The sequence below is a fragment of the Mixophyes fleayi genome, chromosome 1 (assembly GCF_038048845.1).
Source record: "Mixophyes fleayi isolate aMixFle1 chromosome 1, aMixFle1.hap1, whole genome shotgun sequence".
Taxonomy (NCBI): Eukaryota; Metazoa; Chordata; class Amphibia; order Anura; family Limnodynastidae; genus Mixophyes; species Mixophyes fleayi.
The window spans coordinates 308,962,558-308,982,815 of record NC_134402.1 but is presented as its reverse complement, the minus strand read 5'-3'; the positions used below and the strand labels follow the sequence as shown (position 1 = coordinate 308,982,815).

At 37.9% G+C, this 20,258-nt stretch overlaps 1 protein-coding gene across 7 annotated transcripts in view; it reads left to right on the top strand.

Moving 5' to 3' along the window:
• The window catches only part of LOC142157993 (uncharacterized), a 459,198-nt gene that overhangs the window by 422,439 nt on the left and 16,501 nt on the right, over positions 1–20,258 (top strand). For all 7 annotated transcript variants that reach the window (XM_075211541.1, XM_075211511.1, XM_075211503.1 and 4 more), the window contains 3 exons: positions 5,574–5,855; positions 6,424–6,753; positions 19,470–19,763. In XM_075211541.1, coding sequence (XP_075067642.1) covers positions 5,574–5,855; positions 6,424–6,753; positions 19,470–19,763 — 906 coding nt within the window. The remainder of the gene's footprint in view (positions 1–5,573; positions 5,856–6,423; positions 6,754–19,469; positions 19,764–20,258) is intronic.

The following is a 20,258-nucleotide window of genomic DNA, read 5'->3' as shown; positions in this document are numbered from 1 at the left end:
TCTGGTCAGTGGTCAACAGACCAATGGAAAAATTTAATTTCATGTATGAACAGAAAGCCATCGGTCTGTTGTCACTGGACAGTGCGTTCTGGATGTACACCTTGGTGCTCCGAGGCCTAAATAGTAGACACAGACCAGCTCATAACGAATATGCATGTTAATTCATACTTTTCACATTATTATGCTACAACAACAGATCGGAAGTCCCTTCAACAGCACACAATACACACATTGTTATATTACTAATAGATCAGTAAATCTAGAACTTGGGCCAGAGATATTAGTGTAAATGTATTATTCTATAATCTATTAATAGAAAGGAATACTTTGGCAATATAATAGTGTAGACACATTAAATGTATTGTCAAAATGATTTCATCATAAAATAGAGCTTGGTTACTCAAATTCACTGTCTTACTCTGTATCAAAAGTGGCACAATATTGATAGGTATGAAATATTTCATATTTACAATAATGATTAATAGATCAGAAATAGATTCATAGGGCTTAGACATGTCATTCCCCAGTTCATAATATTGCTTTTATTAGATATAAATATATGCCTTTTCCACTTATCCCAAGTATCTCAATTAATGTTTAGAGCTGTTTGACTTGAAGATGTCACAGAGAGTAAAGATATTAAACTAATGTCATGATTACATTATGAGAATAAGAAGTGTATAACAAACAAGGAATTGAGGTTCCTGTGAGCTCCTGAAGAATCTTCCAACATTTGTCAGTCTTTTAGGTCCTTGTTTCAGGACACTTCTCACTATATCAACCATGTCCCCACACACATCATTCCTTCCCAACTGTCCCTCTTTTTATCTATAAAATACCCTTCCCAAACAGTTTGCCTATATCCCAAATATGGTCAGACCTGCACCCTTCATTGTTATGGTCCTTAGTATTATGTGGGAGTGTCAGGAAGTTATGTTTTCATAATTTGTGTGTATGTATCTCTCTCTATACATAGTCATATCCAGAGCAAAACTGTCTGTTTACCATAATCTAAAGTAATCTTTTCTGGAATATGGAATGTTGACAGATGTGACTCTGACCTGTAAATATGTACGTCTGTCTGTACGTATGTATGCATATATGTATGCTTTTTAATGTAGTAGGTGCCCCCCTCCACATATCTTTTAACATGTCCATGTGTGTCCAATGTTTGCACATTAATTAGTATAATTAATTCATGTTAATTCTTTTGTTGTCCTTTATAGGGGATGAATATGATAACCTGTGGACCACAGCCTCCACTTTCATTGTGCTCTTCCTCCTGAGTCTCCTCTACAGTGCAACAGTCACTCTGTTCAAGGTGCGATTCATAGGAATAAGGGGTGATTAATCATCTCATTCTAATATAGCATAATTAATAAAATGGGTGCACAAGTTGAAAGGGGGAGATATACTCATATACTTCCAAATTTCCCCATTGTATGTTTTATTTGTAAAATATAGGACATCTGGTGAGTTTGTCAAAATGTGATAAGAGTTGAAGGCAGCTGAACAATAAAGAGGGAATTGTTGATAAGGTATAAGAAACAATATATGCATATAAACACAGGCAGGACAAAAAGAAATTCTTAAAAAAATAAAAATAGTGGGAAACGGATAAAAACACAGGTTAGTTGGTGTGATTATGGGTAGAAGGGTATGGGTGCGATGTATGAGTAATTTAGGAGATTAGGATTAGGGGACATACTTAAAATGTATAAGTACTTAACAGTGACTGCAATATTGAGAAATATTTGTGTTTGAATGATTACCTTTTTTTAAAAAAAAAACAAAAAAACAAACAGTTGGACTTTGAAGATCCACCTACAGTAAATTAACAATGGTCCATTTTTCCACAGTTTGAATAGTTTGCTGAATATACTGGAGTACAGTTAACAATAATGTTGAATTTTGTATAAAGATACAAACTGTACTATTCTGTGCATAAATTCTAATGTCCAAACTACTTTGTGCTGGCATTGCTATTCACCAGTGTCAACATCAAATCTGTTGCAATAAAATAAGTATATATTAGTTGTTTTTAACCTATCTACTTGTGGGCTGAATATATCAGCTAACATGTATGAAGCCTTTTTGAAAAGAAAGTAATCAGAGCTCTCACAAACCCATCCCATCCATTTTCACTGCAAAAGAACTTGGCATAGAGTCAAGTCTACTGCTCATGTTATGCAATGTTGCAGCTCTCGTTAAAACAGCTAATCCTTAAATATTGATATTGTTTTCCTGAGGCAGTTTCTTAAAGGGGGTCATTTAGAGTCAGACGAAGTAGAAAAACGTACGACTCATTCTGCTCTCAGACTAACCTCTCTATGCTTAAAGAGGCTGAACAGGGGAGGTAGTGGGCGGGCAGGCCTGGGCCTAGTACAGTAAGGGCATGTTAACGCTCCTTATACACTATGCTGTGGGGAACTCTGTTGTCGCTGCTTTGCCCCTGGTGTAAGATCCCCACTGACGATAATTGTACGCATTTTGCGTACCATTCCAAGTTACACATATGTTAAGATATGTGTGGCTTGCAATACAAAGTAAAGTACAGGACACAATTTACACTTATGTTATGAGTGTAAAATGCGTCCAACTCTATATGACCCCTTTAGTCAGCAATTTTCTTCACATAAAAGATGATTGGCTATTACCATGTTGGTAGATTTAATAATGCTTAAAAATGGCAATATGCGCCCTGTATACTGCTCACAATTCATATAAATATTTATGGTAGTTTATATTAATAATGAGAAGGGCTCTATGTTTAAGCCGGCAATAATGCAAGGCACACCTTTGACCTTTAGGGTGTAGAAGCTGACTACAATGTTTGCTATCCAGCTTACAGTCTGTGGCACATGACTTAATAACAAAATCAGTGGGCCTCTCATTTAATGCTCCACTTAAAATGCTAACTTTATTGTGCAGTTGCATATAACATAAAAATATAAACTCTGTACCATCAATTTTGTATAGATATCATATATTTTAAAGGTACACAGCTTGAGCTGGTACATGCAGAGCCAATTACTTTTAGTTTAATAAAAATAGTCACCAATTATTTTTTATAAATTGCTTTGCTACTCATTAGAAATTAAATTGTAACTCAGTTTCAGAAGAGGTGGGAGCATTAGCAGCACAAGGCACAGTGTAGTATTTACCAGCATTTCAAATGATCCTCCTAAAAAAAACAGCCTACTTGGCACTGCCTAAAGATTACTATTATTTATTTATTTATAAGGCGCCACAGATTCTGCAGCGCCGGATACAGAAGAAAGTAACAAATAGATGAGGAAATACATGTCAGTAGTACAGAGGAGTGTGAGTAATCCTATGGGGACACAGAGTGCAACAAAAAAATGTGACAGGATGTACGAGGGACAGTAGACAGATGTGGGACAAAAGTTAGAGAGGACCCTGCCCGTAAGGGCTTACATTCTAAAGGGAGGGGTGGTGAGAGACAGTAGGACCAACTGGGAGAAAAATTTAGATGGCAGACGAAGAAGAAGAGGTTTTGGATAGAACGATTAGAAGGTGGTAGGATAAGTGAGCTTGAAAAGGTGAGTTTTGAGTGAGCGTTTGAAGGACTGAAGGTTGGGGAAGAGTCGAGTGAGATGGGGTAGGAAGTTCCAAAGATTAGGGGCAGCACGGCAGAAGTCTTGGAGGCAAGCATGGGAAGAGATAATGAGAGATGAATTTAGGTGGAGGTCAGAGGCGGAGCTGAGTGGCCAGGTAGGTATGTACCTCGATACAAGGTCAGAGATTTAAGGGGGAGAAGTATTGGTTAGGGCTAAATATGTATTATCTTTCTCCAAATCACCAGGGATTGTGGTGAGTGGGGAGTGGATGACATGGAATAGACTTGGGTGCACATATAGTAAGGAAATACTAAAGTTCATTTATACAATTTATATGTTTTTTAATTTATCATTGATCCTGCTATTGCATGACGAGCAGCTGCCTTAATGCCCCATACATAAGAGAATAATGTACTATAATCATCTATATGTAAGAGAATGCTGTAAAAGACAAATATTCCTGTACTGTAATTGAAACATCTAAATCAGAGACTAGAGTATAAGCTGAACATTATTTTCTAAAGACGTATCTACAGATGTACAGATATATGCATTTTTTTTCAACAATCTTGTTCTTTTCCTTTTAGATGTTTTCTTTTTAAATGCTTCATAAATGCCTAATCTTTCAATTGAATATTTACAAATACTTTTTTTCTTAGTAAGTCAAGTGAGATTGTAATGGTTCTTTTTATGTATTATCTCTACAGGTAAAATAATGTCACTGCAAAATGAAGTCTGCATTGTGCTGCTGGATAATATTTTGGATTTGAGCTGCCCCATCATGACATTCGTTATCTATGCTATCCAGTTCTGTAAATAGTATTGCCATTACCATCCAGTATAACATAGAAAATAATGTTTATAATTTAGCTTCACTGTGCTTTTTGCTTTTAATGTAAATGAAATGTAATTAACAAGTACAATAAAGATATGTTATATTAACATGACTATTGTGTTGTTATTATTATGGCTTTCATTATTTATTTACTTATTTGTTATTGTTCCCCCCCCCCTCTTTCATCTTGTCTATATCTATCTATCTATATATCTATCTCTATATCTACACATACATACATTATTGTCACTTGAGGTCCTTCTACTGGATTAACCTTAAACACTGCATTGGTTGAAGGCTGTGGGATTGTCATAAAATAGCACTGCTTGTTATCCATTTTACAGCAAAAAAAATATCAAGTTTTTCTCTTTGTTTTATTCCTTTGGAATCCTTGTGTGTATGGGTCCAATCTCTTTATAAAAGAGTAGATCGATCTCATTTTATGATATCTCATGTTCCATTCTCTCATGGAGCCGGTTCAGATTGCTGACAGTTAATTAGTAATCACATAAATTAGACAAAGAAATGAATAGCTGCAAAATGTACAAATGTTGCAAGAACATTGTCATTCAGATAAGGGTTCCTCATCTTTTTTTTTTTTCCAGCAACCTTTTTTACTATAAATATTTTCAAACCCCCACAATAACATACAAGGCATTAAGTCTACAGATTGTTTAATTATTACCTCCCAATGAATGTTTGGAGTTTTGTGTGTATATTACTTTTTGTCAAAACAAAAGTCTTAGTGCATGTTATTTTAAAAGAAATTTAACAGGCTGACCACGTACTACAGATTGGAAAACCATCATCTGGGCAAGTTGTTATTGATTTGTTTAAAATATTTCAAAGAGAGACCTCTGACAAAATATTGACACCTTTTGTTAAATACTGAAAAAAAAGCCAGTGGGGCTAATAAGCAATAATTGCATTGGAAATAATCCTTGTGGGTTATTCAGTAATACCACTTGCTACAGAACAGGAGAATGTAACAGTCATTTCTTGATTATTGAATGATTGGTAATTAAGTAAAATGATAATCACATACTGTGCAAACAATGTTTTTTTTAATATCTATTGCAGTTTATTAAAGACTGCGGAAAAGTTATCAATGTAAACAGTTCTTTGGACTTCATTCATATTTCTGCTTAATCTTCTAGATGACAAATCAGATGGCATCCTCCTCCCATTGATCCCATGCTGTGAAATGGTGAAAAACAATCCAACTTTAACCATTGGCTGCCTTCTTAAAGATGCCATACCGATAGATATCAAGAAGATAACATGGAAAGATGTGGATAACAGTAAAGCCAAACAGCTTCCCCCAATCAATACCAGTGTCATTCGCGCAGTAAGCAGCTTTCTGACCATCAGTTCCACCGACTGGGATAAAAATAAATACACCTGCTCTGTTGGTGACAACAAAAAGGAACTGAATGAAGGTGGGTTTTATTAGAGCCACCCAGCATGTAAAAAGACATATTGTCAAAATCTATATATGTTCATAATATATATATATATATATATATATATATATATATATATATATATATATATATATATACATATACATATATACACATACATACATACATACACATACATACATACATACATACATACATACATACATACACATACGTATATATATATATATATAGCGCCTTATACTTGGTATACCATCTGTGCAAATAAAACACATATGTATAAGAAGACTACCTCATACAAGCAACTTTCCTTGTTTGACATTCACATTATGATATATAGAACAGTATATTTAACTCTATATACTATATGACAGGGAATAATGTACACCAGGCTTATATAGTCCCAGGACTCCACAATGACTTATACTATCCCTATGCTTTGCTATACATTATGGGGTCCTATATATAATGTAATCTTCTTAGAACTTGGGATGCATGACATTATATAACATTTGCTATACCATGCGGCTGATCCGGTTTACATGGTTCTCTCAGACTAAAAATGTATTTGTTTTACTTTCAGGCTGCAAGAGGACAACTGTTACTGTTACACATCCCCACACTGAGGTCTTACTGGCTACTTGTGAGGATAATTCGCAGTTGAGCATTGTGCCTGTAACTTGTCTTGTATCTGACTTTAAACCCAATGAGGCCTCTGTTCTTTGGCTTAAGAATGGATTACGTCATGATGCAACTAACTCTGGATTCAAAGCCTGGAAAGGTGAAGATGGTTTATTCTCTGGAAAGAGTACACTGAATATAAGCAGAGAGAGCTGGATAAAGGAGGACAGGTACACATGTATGGTGACCCTAAAAGGACAAACTTCAATGCACAATATTAGCAAATGTTCAGGTAAGGAAATGCTAAGTATTAAGCATATAAAGCTTAATTTCTATTTATCATTATTACTAGCCTTGATTCATATTACTGTAAGAGATTATCTGATTGACATGGTATTACCATTAGAAATATTGAGAGGAAAACTCTTGAAATTGTTGCTTTATATACAATCCAATATGACCAGTTATAGCAACAAACCAACATACTGTTAACATTGCATTAAACACTTAAAGAAAATGTTAATTACTTTGGTCCTGTAATTGCTAAATGAACCCATTGCAAATTTCTAAAATGGTGCTCCAATATTATTATTGTTGAAATTGAACATTATATTATAGCATATTAAAATCTTATGCTGTCATCTGGCAGAATACAGAAATATATTAGATATATATAAGAGAACCAGTAGGTCCAGAACCAAGGTTTCTTAGTTATTCTGAGTTCTGACACAAAGGTGAGCTGTTCAGATCTAGGCTTTGTAAAACACAAAGATGGATTTTCAGTTTGAAATTGTTGGGCATTAAGGTTTGTCTGCAGCACTATTTCATCCAATGCTTGTCAGTTATAAATAGCTGATCAAAATCAACTGGAACCACATTTTGAGTCTGGCCATTTAACCCTTAGAGTGTCAAGCATGTGTCACTGACCTTTCTGTTAAACTCTATAAGGATCGTTTATTTATTGCACCCACTTAGGTACATGCACAACTGTTTTTGATGCCAATTCTAGAATCTTCTATGCCTGTGGTATTATGTCTGTCCACGGAGCAGTGTCTGTGCGTTCTCAAATGCACCAAAGTGGGTGAAGCACACTGGGCACCAATGTACACAGTGAAGGCACAAATGCACCTTATTAAGACTGTGCTCATGAAACCTTCACTGAATGTAACGGGTTTTGAAGCTGTGACCTGGGAGTTCCATTTTTGTTATTTTCCTTCCACCTGGACTTTGACTACTCAATATTGTGATTTTGTAGAGCTTCATTCTGTCTTGTACTGACCTTGCTCTGTTTGATTAGGGCAAGTACCCTTAAGGACATCAAGCTTTAATTATTATTATTATTATTATTATTATTATCATCGTAGACTTGTAAGGCCCACAGTATTTTGCAGCGCCATACAATAGGGAAAACAGTACATACATAAAACAGGGACAAACAAGGTAAGACAAAATAAATGCAGACATGAAAACAAAGGGTATGAAGGACCCTGCTCATTAGAGAGCTTATATTCTAAGGGGAAGAGGGTATAGCTGAAACAAGAGAAGCAAATGTGGTTCAGAGTGGAGATTGAGACAGTTGTGAGGGTGCATTAGTGTGATTGATAGGCGTGTGCTACTGGCATACCCCATGCTAGCTTGGTCTCAAATTTTTGCACAACTGTTAATGGACAGATACATGATATTAACAAAGGCAAATAAAAATAGTCATGGATGTCACCCCAGACTAACTTTTGGTGGGTCAATTGCTCACTCAAGTGACTGATCCTAGTTATCAGTGTGTATACTTGTCAAGTGGTCAAAGTTCTCCTGCTCCAAAACCCAATATTAATCCTCCTGAATTTCTAGGTAGGGAGGCCTTTAAATCCTTCAGAGAAGGATAAAAGCTTTAATTTAAATGAGATTTTTTTTGCTGTAAAGAACATAGACTAGTAATTGTGATGTTTATGTTAAAGAGAGAACCACAAAGATAAATCTTCAGAATGGAGACAAAAGGCTATACTTTAGTTTCTGTTGATATCCTTATCCAGGTATTAGAGTTACTGTGCAATGATATGGATCGTGTAGTTACTCCTGAAATAATTTGAAGCAGGTTAGAAAATCTGCCAAGGAATATTGCTCTGATTTACAGTGAGATGATAGATATATCGATCCCAGGGAGAGATGTCAAGGAAGACATAATTCCTATGTCCATCAATCTAGAGTCATGTTGCTTCCCCTGTCAAGACCCCTATTAAAGAAGCACTTGTCTAAGAATTCTACAAAGGACCTAACCCATACTTGCCTACTTTTGGCTGGCTCCCTCCGGGAGATCACTGAAGAGGGGTGAAGGGGGAGGGCAGAAGGGGGCAGGCTTCGTGGATCGCATTATTTTGGCCCCACCCCCAGTGACATCATGCCTCTTTTGGGTCTTTTTACAATGGTAAAAAGACCCAAAACAGGCATTACATCAGTGGGGGAGGGGCCAACATGCCGCGATTCACGAAGCCCCGCCCCCTCCACCCACACACACCTCCATGCCAGCTCCAATGCGTGAGAAATGCCATATTCCGAGAGACCTACCCAGAATTCGGGAGTCTCCCGGATATTCCGGGAAAGTTGGCATGTATGACCTAACTTGGTTATCCAGGAGTTTCAAATGTCCATAACAACCTTGCTGTTGGCATGCAGTGGTCACTGTTTGGGATTGCAAATGTCCTGACTGCTTCATGATCAGGATTTTGTTGCTGCCTGATACCAGATAGCAGTGGTTCTGTTTGCCTTGACACAGACACACCCTGTCTGTATGCTGTGAGGAAGGACATTTCAAACTATGTAAGTTAACCAAACTTTAAACTATTGTTTGTCACACATAAGTCTTCACCTAGTTTATCTTCAATCTAGGTGCATTACTGCACAAATGTCTTACTCTGTTTGCATGCTTTCTCTGCATATTGCCAGCTAAATGCCTCCCTTTGTTACAATATATATGCACACACTCAGCGACCAATTTATTAGACCTTTCTAGTAATGTGTAAGAACCCTTTATGCCTCCATACCACTTTTAACTATATGTGGTATGGATTCAACAAGGTGCTAAAAATGCTCCTGAGAGATTATGGCACACTCATGTTGCAAATAATTAATTCAACCACTTCTCAAAGGAGCTCTATTAAAATGAGATCTGGTGCCTTTTGAGTACACTTAACTCATCGCCATGTTTATGAAACCAGCTTCAGAAGGCGTGTGCTTTGTGACATGGCACGTAAGACTGGTGAAAGTATCCACTAGAAGATGGGTAGACTGTGGTGAGTAACAATGTTCAGGTTGCCAGTGGTATTTAAATGATGCTCATTTGGTGTTAAGGAACCTAATATGTGCCAGGACAAACATTCCCCACACCATTACATCACCACCATGAGCCTGAACCATTGACACAAGACAGGATGGATCCATGGGCTCATGTTATTCATGCCAATTTGTGACCCAACATTTTGCATGTCACAGCATAAATTAAGATTCATCAGACCAGGCAACATTTTTTCAATCTTCAGCTGTCTAGTTTTGGTGAGCATGTTCTCACTGTAAACTCTGTTTCCTGATTTTAGCTGACAGGAGTGGAACCCAGTGTGGTCTTCTGCTGCTGTATCCCATCCATTTCAAGTTTTGACATGCTGTGTGTTCAGAGATGCTCTTCTGCACACCACTGTTGTAGCGCATGGTTATTTAAGTTGCTGTCACCTTTGTGTCAGCTAGAACCATTCTGGCCATTCTCCTCTAACTTTTTTCATTAACAAGGTGTTTTCACACACATAACTGCTACTCACTGTATGGTTTTGGTTTGCTCACCCATCTGTAAACTCTAGAGCAGTGATAGTTAACCTGTGACACTCCAGGTGTTTGTGAAACTACAAGTCCCAGCATGCTCTGCCAGCTATCAGCTAGTTATCTACTGGCAAAGCATGCTGGGGCTTGTAGTTTCACAACACCTGGAGTGTCACAGGTTAACTATCACTGCTCTAGAGACTGTTGTTAGTGAAAATCATTGTTTGCTAAGATACTCAAACCACCTCATCTGGCACCAATAATCATTCCACAGTCAATGTCACTTAGATCACATTTCTTTTCCATTCTGGTGTTTGGTCTGAGCAATAACTGAACCTCTTGGAAATGTTTGCATGCTTTTATGCACCGTGCTGTTGCAACATGATTGGCAGCTTAGATATTTGAATTAATGAGCATGCTCCAATGCAGGTACAGTAATCATATCCAGTAACAGTACATGAAAATCCCCACCACCTACATCTGGCTAGACATTACTTCCCTGTCTACTCGCCGGCCACTTACTGGCATCGGCGGTCCCACCCACACATACAGACAGTGTCTTTATCCTCCACTCCAAGCACTACAAACAAATCATAGTAAACCAATCACACCCATGTGGAACACCTGTGTTTGTGTGTGCTCAAAGAGGAACCTAGGGAAAACTTAACCCTGTCTGCAGCCTGCTGCTGCAAACTAACTGTGTTCCTACCTATATATATATATATATATATATATATATATATATATATAGTAATAAGAGCACCCAATTGTGACATGGACAGCCTGCAGACATCAGTCATACGGACAACTTCTTGTTTCAAATTATGTGCTTCTATTGTTGTATCACAATAAACAGCAGCACTTTAAACAGCAAATGTCAGGATGCCACCAGGCAACCTACCACTTACTAGTCCCAGTTTCCCTAACTGGTCACCGACCACTAGCTGGCATTGGTAGCAATGCACAGTTGCACATTCAGGTTTTTACAGACGAGACTCCTCCCCTCCTACAGGCTTGGCTTGATGGACAGGCAACATACCCCCTTTTCCTTTAAAAGGCGTTCCCTGTAGGTGTTCTGTAACATCTCTTGATTGCAGACACTTTGTTAGCCTTCTGCTGTTGCTGTGGAAGACAACTCAAAGCATGCAAGTTAAATTATATTTCTCACTTACGCTTTGTAACACATATGTCGAAGACCTGTATGTAACTGAGCCCAAGTGCAGTGTTACACCTGAATATAACTTGAACTGCAGCTTTTACTTGCAGACTGTCAGCCAAATAGCTTATTCCTCCCTTAGAAGCATGTAGCAAGCCAGTCCCTTTGCCACCCACAATATATATATATATATATATATATATATATATATATATATATATATATATATATATATATATATTATACATTTGCTAGACTATGAAGAAGATTCTATTTACTTTGTTCACTCAAAATCAACCTATAGTTTCAGACATATATAAACAGCCTCCTGTTAACAACACACTATCAGTTTATTAAACCAGTTTCTCCAAACCAATGCTCCTGAGACTTCTTGCACTATTTACCTGTATTTGGCCTTTGGCTTTGTACGAATACTCTCTTAACCCTTTTGGCTCCAGATGACTATTCTCCTGCGTCTTAACCCTTGGCTACCCTTTAGAACTTTTTACTGGCTACATATTACACAACTACTTCAGTGGCCATTCAGGCACCCAAGGTACAAAGACTCTTGTATTATATATGTGCTATTTAAAGCTGCAACTATTAACTGTCTGCTACTGAAGTTTATTAGTAAATATGTTCATACCAAAAAAATGTATGTATTCTCTCTTGCTACTGGAATCCACCAGTTATAAGGCAAAAATATCCAAGGCTTACAAGCCCTCTGCACTTACTGTGGAGCGAAATATAACTCCAGCTTCAAGAATCTGAAGTCTGTAGATGACTTTGAGCAGGCTCGTCTAGGTGAGCAAGTATTTTCTCTTCAGACAAATAGTCAGAGATTATTACTTCCCATTATATTAAATTGTGAACTTGAACCTAATTCAGTATCTGCTTTTTGCTGATTCTTAAGCTACTCGGAACCTTTTACATTTGCATCTCTGCAGGATGTTAAGTTTTCTATCACTGCTCCTACCTGCTTTATTACAGTTCTTGGCATTGATCTGTGTCTAAAGGAGATAGATTATTTTGTTTCCTCAAAGGTTTGTTAACTGTATTCTGAATATTTACTATTTTTCTCATTCATGCTCGTGACTGTCCTTCAATTCTAAATCACGTTTGGTGGAAAACTCACAATTCATTAGTAAATATAAATATAAAATAAAAATGTATTTTTGCTTCTATTTATGAAGTCACATTTAATTCTAAAGGATTACCTCCCGTCTATTTTGAATTTTTGGATTTAAAGCGTAGGAAATCTTAATCAGCATAAGAGAGAGGAATGACTGGAAGATGGCTTTAAAGAACTACTTAACCTAAAACAAAGGTTGCCATACATAAATAATTTGTTAGTAATATTCATAGATACACATGTCGGAGTTCCATATCTTCACAGAACTTGAGATATTCAGATTGTATATACATTTACTGCACAACCATGCACTGTTATCAGCTGTTTCAGGCTAAGTAGAGGCTGTCCTTTAATATGATTTCTAAATCCCCCTACAATTACAATTTCATCTCAGATATCTTAAATTCGAATAAACTTTTGAAACTATATATATATATATATATATATATATATATATATATATAGATATACACACATTATTAGCAGTTGTTATAATTATCATTTAGCTATATTATGGCAGCATATGCCACAGCATTTTATAATTGGGAACAAACACAGTAATGAAACAGGACTGTGTATTAGAGGGTTCTTCTAAAAGGCTTGTAATCTATAGGAAAACGGGAGTTTAATGCAAAATTTAAGTACCACATATTGTATGTTAATCCAGTCAGATTTCAATGGGAAACAGTACTTAGTCATTGGGACAAAGTGTATGATACAGTCACACAGCAACCTTGGTTTAGGGCTCAGTAGCTTGAGTATAGAAATACAAAAAAATTAAGTTATGAGTGAAATGTGTATAGGGGTTGTAATTGGGTATAATAGCCTAGTGAGGTTAAGAAAATGGTTCAGGAATTTGGTAAGATGTGGGTTTTCAGGGTCCACTTGAAGGTCTGGAGGCTAAAGGAAAGTCTTGTTGTGTGAACGAGGACATTCCACAGAGTGCAGCCCAAGAACAGTTCTGTAGTTCTTCAGTGCTAAGACTTTAATATATGTTTGCGTTTCAGCAACTTTTGATGGCAGGCAGCCTTAATTTAAATTTCAAGGTCTTTGACCAATTTTAGAAAAGTTTTCTTTCATAAAAAGAAAAGCTGATACGAATGCCCTAATAGTCGCTTTGTGAAACCTTGTGAGCTTCCCATCTGAGTGTTGAAGTGGTATAGGCTAGGGAGTTATGATCTTGAAATTCTGTAATCATTTGTAATTTTAAGAAAAGATGATCATTCAGTCTCCATATGTGACATGGAGAGCAAGGTGGAAAAATCTCCAATACTATAGATATAACTGAATTATCAGATCAGGACACAAGGTAGACCTCAGCTTATCCAAGTGAATGCGTAGTGATAGGGTCCATTAAGATCATGTCTATTCTAGATTAGACCTTGTGTGGGACTGAAAAATGTGTGTAAGTTCTATAAATTGGAATATAGGACACACCAAGAGTCATATAGATAATTTAAAGTCATTAAGTTCTGGAGCTCTTGGCTATGCTGGCAACTGCACTGGCTGTTGAAGTTGGACGTGAGCGATCAAGTTTGAAGTCAAGACCCCACCGACCAACATGCAGAGTTTAACAAAAAAATACATGAAAAATGTGCTTTTGTTGGGTGGGTAAATTGTGTCTAGTGTTGTAGGATGCTGATTGCGGGAATATGGTTGTGAGGGATAAGATTATTATTATCTTTTATTTATATGGCGCCACAAAGGGTCCATAGTGCGTAGGAGAAAATAAAACACGACATATGGGAAAGTACAAAAAACAAAACAAAATACAATTTAAATAGACAATTAGAATGGACAACCTGGTTGAGGACAGGTAGACCTGGCAGAGAGGTATGAGTGAATAAAGAATTCCGGGAGCCAGAGGGAAGAAGGAAGAGAGGTGGGGAGTGAACTTCAGCAGGGTGGTCCTGAACCTATGAGTATGGACGCAACTAGCTAGACCAGAGACGATTATGGAGGGGGTATGAAAGGAATCCGAGTCAGGAACCCAGAGTCAAGGACTGAAGCTGGGGTGCTGGAAGGAACAGGAGTGTGACAGGAGATGGAGGACACAAGGAATAGCGAGCCCTGCTCGCAGGAGCTTACAATTTAGGGGAAGGGGCAGACTAACAGGAAACACCAAGGGTAGTCATGGGAGAGAGACTAGAAAACTGATTGGAGAGTGGAAAGGGGGGACTAGAGCAGAGAGGGGGTTAGAAATCTGAAGGGAGGGCAGAAAAATGGCTGGAGATATGAGGAGGGGAGGAAGATAGAGGGTGAGGTGTAAGAAGATAAGTGAGGAAGGATATGAAAGGGGCTGAGGATAGGTTAGATGGAGGAAGGGTAGGCAATCCTGAACAGGTGGGTTTTTTATGGCTCTTTTAAAGATTTGTAGGCAAGAAGATAGCCTGTTAGATCAAAGGAGTTTGTTCCATAAAAAGGGGGCAGCCCGGGTAAAATCTTGAATGCTGACGTGATACATGTAACCAGATGGGAGGTGGGACGGTCACTGGCTGATCGTAGAGGGTGAAAAGAAGTTTGAATGGAAATGAGGTTGGAGAGATAAGGGTCTGTGGAGTTGGAGAGTGCCTTGTAGGTGTAGGAGAGGAGCTTGAAGAGGACTCTGGGGGAGTGAGCCAGTGGAGTGTTTGACAGAGAGTGGAGGCAAAAGTAGAGTGGCGAGAGAGGAAGATTAGTTTTGTTACAGTATTGAGTGTAAACTGCAGAGGAGCAAGACAAGAGCGGGGGGGGAGGTCAGTAAGGAGGAAGTTGCAGTAGTCAAGGCGGAAAATGAGAGTTTTGATGGAATCAATGGAGAGGAAGGGACGGATATGAGTTATATTTTGGATATAGGGGATGAAGGAGAGGGAGAAGTCAAGGATGACACCTAGGCAGCGAACTTGGGTAATGGAGGAGATTTTGGTATTACCAATAGTGAAATAGTGATGGAGAGGGCATTAGAGAGTTCTCCTGATCGGGGTAGTGGATGTCACATAATAAATTTAATAAATTACGGTGGTTAGAAAGAAGCTCGAGCAGTATCATTTGGTGAATGACTAATGGCTGATACATATGAATATCATGCAGTTTGGATGAGATTAAGGAAACCCCACTTACAGTTAAAGGCGCTATTATGTACAGGAGGATACCAGGAAAATACATCTTGGATCCCAAGAAAAGATGGCATCACAGCTGATACCTATATTTCACCTTCTTCTGAAGTGAAAAGCATTACAAGCCCCTTTAGTGTATGGCAATGATGAGGCTCTATCACCAAGACTGGTAACAGATGTGTGGAGGCCTGTTTCCAGGGAAATACTCGTGTATCTGGTGGCTTGCGATAATAAGTCTGGTACTTAAGTCAATAGGATAATACCATTGTTGGCCCAACGATATCGAGTGCCAGATCTGGGGATTCAGTGGCATGTTTAACTCCAGATACCAGTCTATCCATGACAAAGACCCCAGGGAGTAGAGTCACAGAGGATGTCCCACCCTGAAGGAGCGGGAGATAAAAATGCTGTTGTTGAGGTGTTTATACGTTGGGCTAAAACACTGCTTGTATTGATGTATTCGAGTGGGAAGCCAATCTCAGGATAAATGATGAAAATGAGGCAGAGAGTTCAAGACTGTGGGAAACAGCCAAGTGAGGTTCCATTAGTATAAATCAGAGGACCCACTTAGTTGTCAGGGGACTCGTCTACCTCTAGATCTGTCCAGTCAGATGATCATGGAAGTGGGGAAATTGAGTGGCCTGCTTGTAGATCACCAAACACCGCAAGCTGAAGTCTGGGTAAGTCACAGGCGATATGAGGCTCAAGATGGAGCAGATGTCATTTTGAGCCCAATTCTGGTGGTATAGGGGCAAGGGAAACCCGATGGCAGGTGATTTTCTGTGCTCAGTTTAGGAGCTAATACTGCACATGTCCATCTAGAATGGATGCCAAGCCATGCCCCAAGATTGACTAACTTTTAATGCTACTATTTAGAATATGTTTTCAAAATGAAGTTGGGTTATCTAAATGACATATAATTTTTTCCTAGTCACTATCAGAACATGCTTTATGCCTGGCAACTCTTTTAAAACTCTATGTGTGTTAAATTGACACTTTCAAGGTCCTAACAATTATTTAGACTAGTGACAATTCAAAATGTGAACACTGTACAAAGAGTTTTAGGCTTCTGAAATTATTACCAGCAATTTAGCAGAAATGTTTCCTCATTTAAAGATTATGCAAACTTTAACCAAAAGTTTTTGATTTATTGTGTCCATTCAGGTGCATATTTAGCTCTCATGCAGCAGATTACCTTGATATGTCTCAATATTTTCTCAATATGTCTCAATATTTTTTACATACAAACGCTACAATCCCAAGGTCTTCAAGACAGTGTCCTATGCTGGTTCTCATCCTACCTATCTAATCACTCTTTCAGTGTTAATTTCTCTGGATCCACCTCACTCCGCTTCCTTTATTACTTGGAGTACCACAAGGCTCAGTCCAAGATCATCTGATCTCTCTATCTACACCACTTCTCTTGGAAAACTAATAAGCTCCTTTGGATTTCAGTATTATCTCTAAGCAGATGATACACAAATTTATCTATCCTCTCCTGATCTCTCACCATCTGTGCTTTCTCGCATTACTGACTGTCTTTCTGCCAATTCATCTTGGATGTCCTCTCTCCAACTCAAACTCAATCTTTCAAAAACAGAATTAATAATATTCCCACCCAACAAAAGAAGCTTCCAGCCTGACATTTCTATTTCTGTTGACAACATGACCATAAATCCCACCCTGCAAGCTCGCTGCCTAAGTGTAATCCTTGACTCGCAATTATCCGTTGTTCCCCACATCAACTCTATATTTACATCATGCTGCATACATCTAAAAAACTTTTCCAGTACACGTACATATCTCACACAAGACACTGCAAAAACTTTAATTCATGTACTCATCATCTGCCAAAATCAGACTCGAGCCCCTACAATTGATATTGCATGCGGCGGCTAGATTGATTTTCCTGGCAAATCGTTTTATGTCTGCCGAGTCAGTCAGTCTCTGCGGTGGTTGCCTGTTTTTCAACTAATCCAATATAAAATTCTTCTACTAACATACAAGGCCGTCAACAAAATTGCACCAACATACATCTCCTCACTTGTCTCAAAATATCTCCCAGCTCAACACCGTTCTGCACAAGATCTGCGTCTTTCTTCCACTCTCATCACATCCTCCCATTCTCAGTTACAGGACTTTTTCCAGGCTGCACCCACTTTGTGGAATTCCCTCCCTCACACAATAAGACTTTCTTCTAGTCTTCAAACCTTCAAGTGTTCTCTGAAAACCCACCTCTTTAGACAAGCGTATACTATTCCCCAACCACCCCCTTAATCTGCCTAGGTTACCCTATTACACCCTCTACACAGCTAACACAAGACAACAACCCTCTGACCAACATTGCTGTGTGACTGATCATACAGCCCTCTCAATACTTTTTACCTTTGCATTCTAGCTGGACAAATATGCAATATGATGTAGCACGTGCCCTTGTGTATCAAACCATTGTCCAATAGATTTTAAGCTTGCAAGTAGGGCTCTCTTACCTCTCTGTATGTATTACCCAGTATTGTTTTATTACTGTTTATTCCCAATTGTAAAGAACTATGGAATCTGCTGGCGCTATATAAATAAGTGTTGATGATGATGATTTTTTATATCTTAGTGCATAAACATTGTTATGTTTTGATTGAGCCTATCTATAGAATGTGTGTGCGCACCATATACAACTATGTAGTGCGCTAAGTCCAGGCAAATGTGCCTACTTAAGCCAATGCCTAGAACACCATCATTCCCGAGGACACGTTCTGTCAATGACCTACTGAACTATCCTCCTCTACTGTAATTTTTCAAAACTCTTTCCTATATAACTGGAGAGGGAACTTTATTTGTCAATGGATAAATGTGATCTCCAACTTTTGAGATCCGCGCACATTAGGAACACTCTATCCTCTCTCCTATTCACTTTCCCATTCACTCTCCCAGCATTTTCCTTTCAAAATGTCTTCCTACATGTAGACATGTAGGGCCTGAGTCATTGAGGAAAGTAAGGCAAAAACAGGAGTAAATGTTCTCCGTACAAACCATGTTACAATGCAAGGGGTGCAAATTATTTTATTATTTTGCACGTAAGTTAAATACTGGCTGCTTTTTCATCTAGCACACAAATACTTGACAGCTTTATTTTTAAACTGAAATTTAAAGATGATCTAGGACATGTCCTATTCCAACTAGAAATCTGGCCCCACATTTTAAATTTACCTTCCCCTCCAATGTAACATGGTTATGCCCAGGGGCAAAGTTACTCCTTTTTTATGCTTTGCTTTCCTTAATGACTCAGGCCCTATATGTATAAGTTAGGGAGGAAAACAGGAAGTAATTTGTAGCGAAAATAATTATTTTCACTGTTTAAAAAGTATCTTTCATTGATTATTAATAGCTTAGTAACTCTTCCGATATATTTTAGAGTACTAACTTTTAACTAACAAACTGAGCTATGAAGAAGAATGGTGTCCTCCATTTTTTTTGTTGTGGTTGTTGTTTCTTTATATTTTGCACACAACCACAAGTCAATATCTGGGGGTATATTTACTAAACTGTGGGCTTGAAAAAGTGGAGATGTTACCTATAGCAACCAATCAGATTATAGCTTTTGTAAAGTTGATTTAGGACATGCCCTACCCCAACTATAAATCTGTCCCCATATTTTAAATTTACCTCTCCCATCAAAGCAACATGGTTTTGCCCAGGTGCAAAGTTACTAATTTTTGATGCTTTGAACTGAGCTCTGCTTTAAAAAAGCCAGAATAAGAATATCTGATTTGGGAATAAGAATCTTGCTCTGAAATGCTAATTAAATGTGACTATATATTTTTCCACAGCTTGTTCAGACAGTTTTATGACACCCATTGTGGACCTGCAATTACCCTGCAATGAAGATTTACTATATGACAATGGAACAATTACTTGCTCCATTCTGGGTAGCAATTTAGATGCCAGTCAAATATTTTTAAAACTTGATGGTAAAACCGCTGAGATAGACACAACCGGAAATGAGAACAATAGAACGGTTACATACAAGGTTGCCACCAAAGTATGGGGCTCGACAGATAAAGTGTCTTGTGGCGTGAAGCAGCCCTGCTACAAGCAAGATCTTGTGAAAGAAATTCATGTTGGTAAGTGAAGTGGGCAACAAACCTTTAGGAACACTGGTGTGTTTATATGAGTAAAGGGTGAACCATTTAATTTACAAAGTCAAGCATGAATAAATATAAATGCTAAATATTTTGTTTCTCACCTCTTCACCAGTCTATAATTGCACAATCTAAATAGGATTAAACAAATGCATATTCTTGCCATATTGTTCTGTAGACAGATGTAGATGCTGTGCCCCGTCACCTTAATGCAATGCTAACCAATGATGTATACCTTGTCACTGGTGAGGTGTGTCATTTCCAGTACATAGGTACTATAGCTAGATATTGGAAGGACAGCATAAGAAAACATTTTCAATGACACTGATTCATTTTGAGAGTCATTAGACATCTGTATCTATTTTTATATTTTAGAAAAATTGAGACCTTCTAGAAGAGGATATGAAAATATATTTAGAAAATAAATTTGATATTAGGAAGCTATGATTCCCCATGGATTTGAATATTTCTGATATA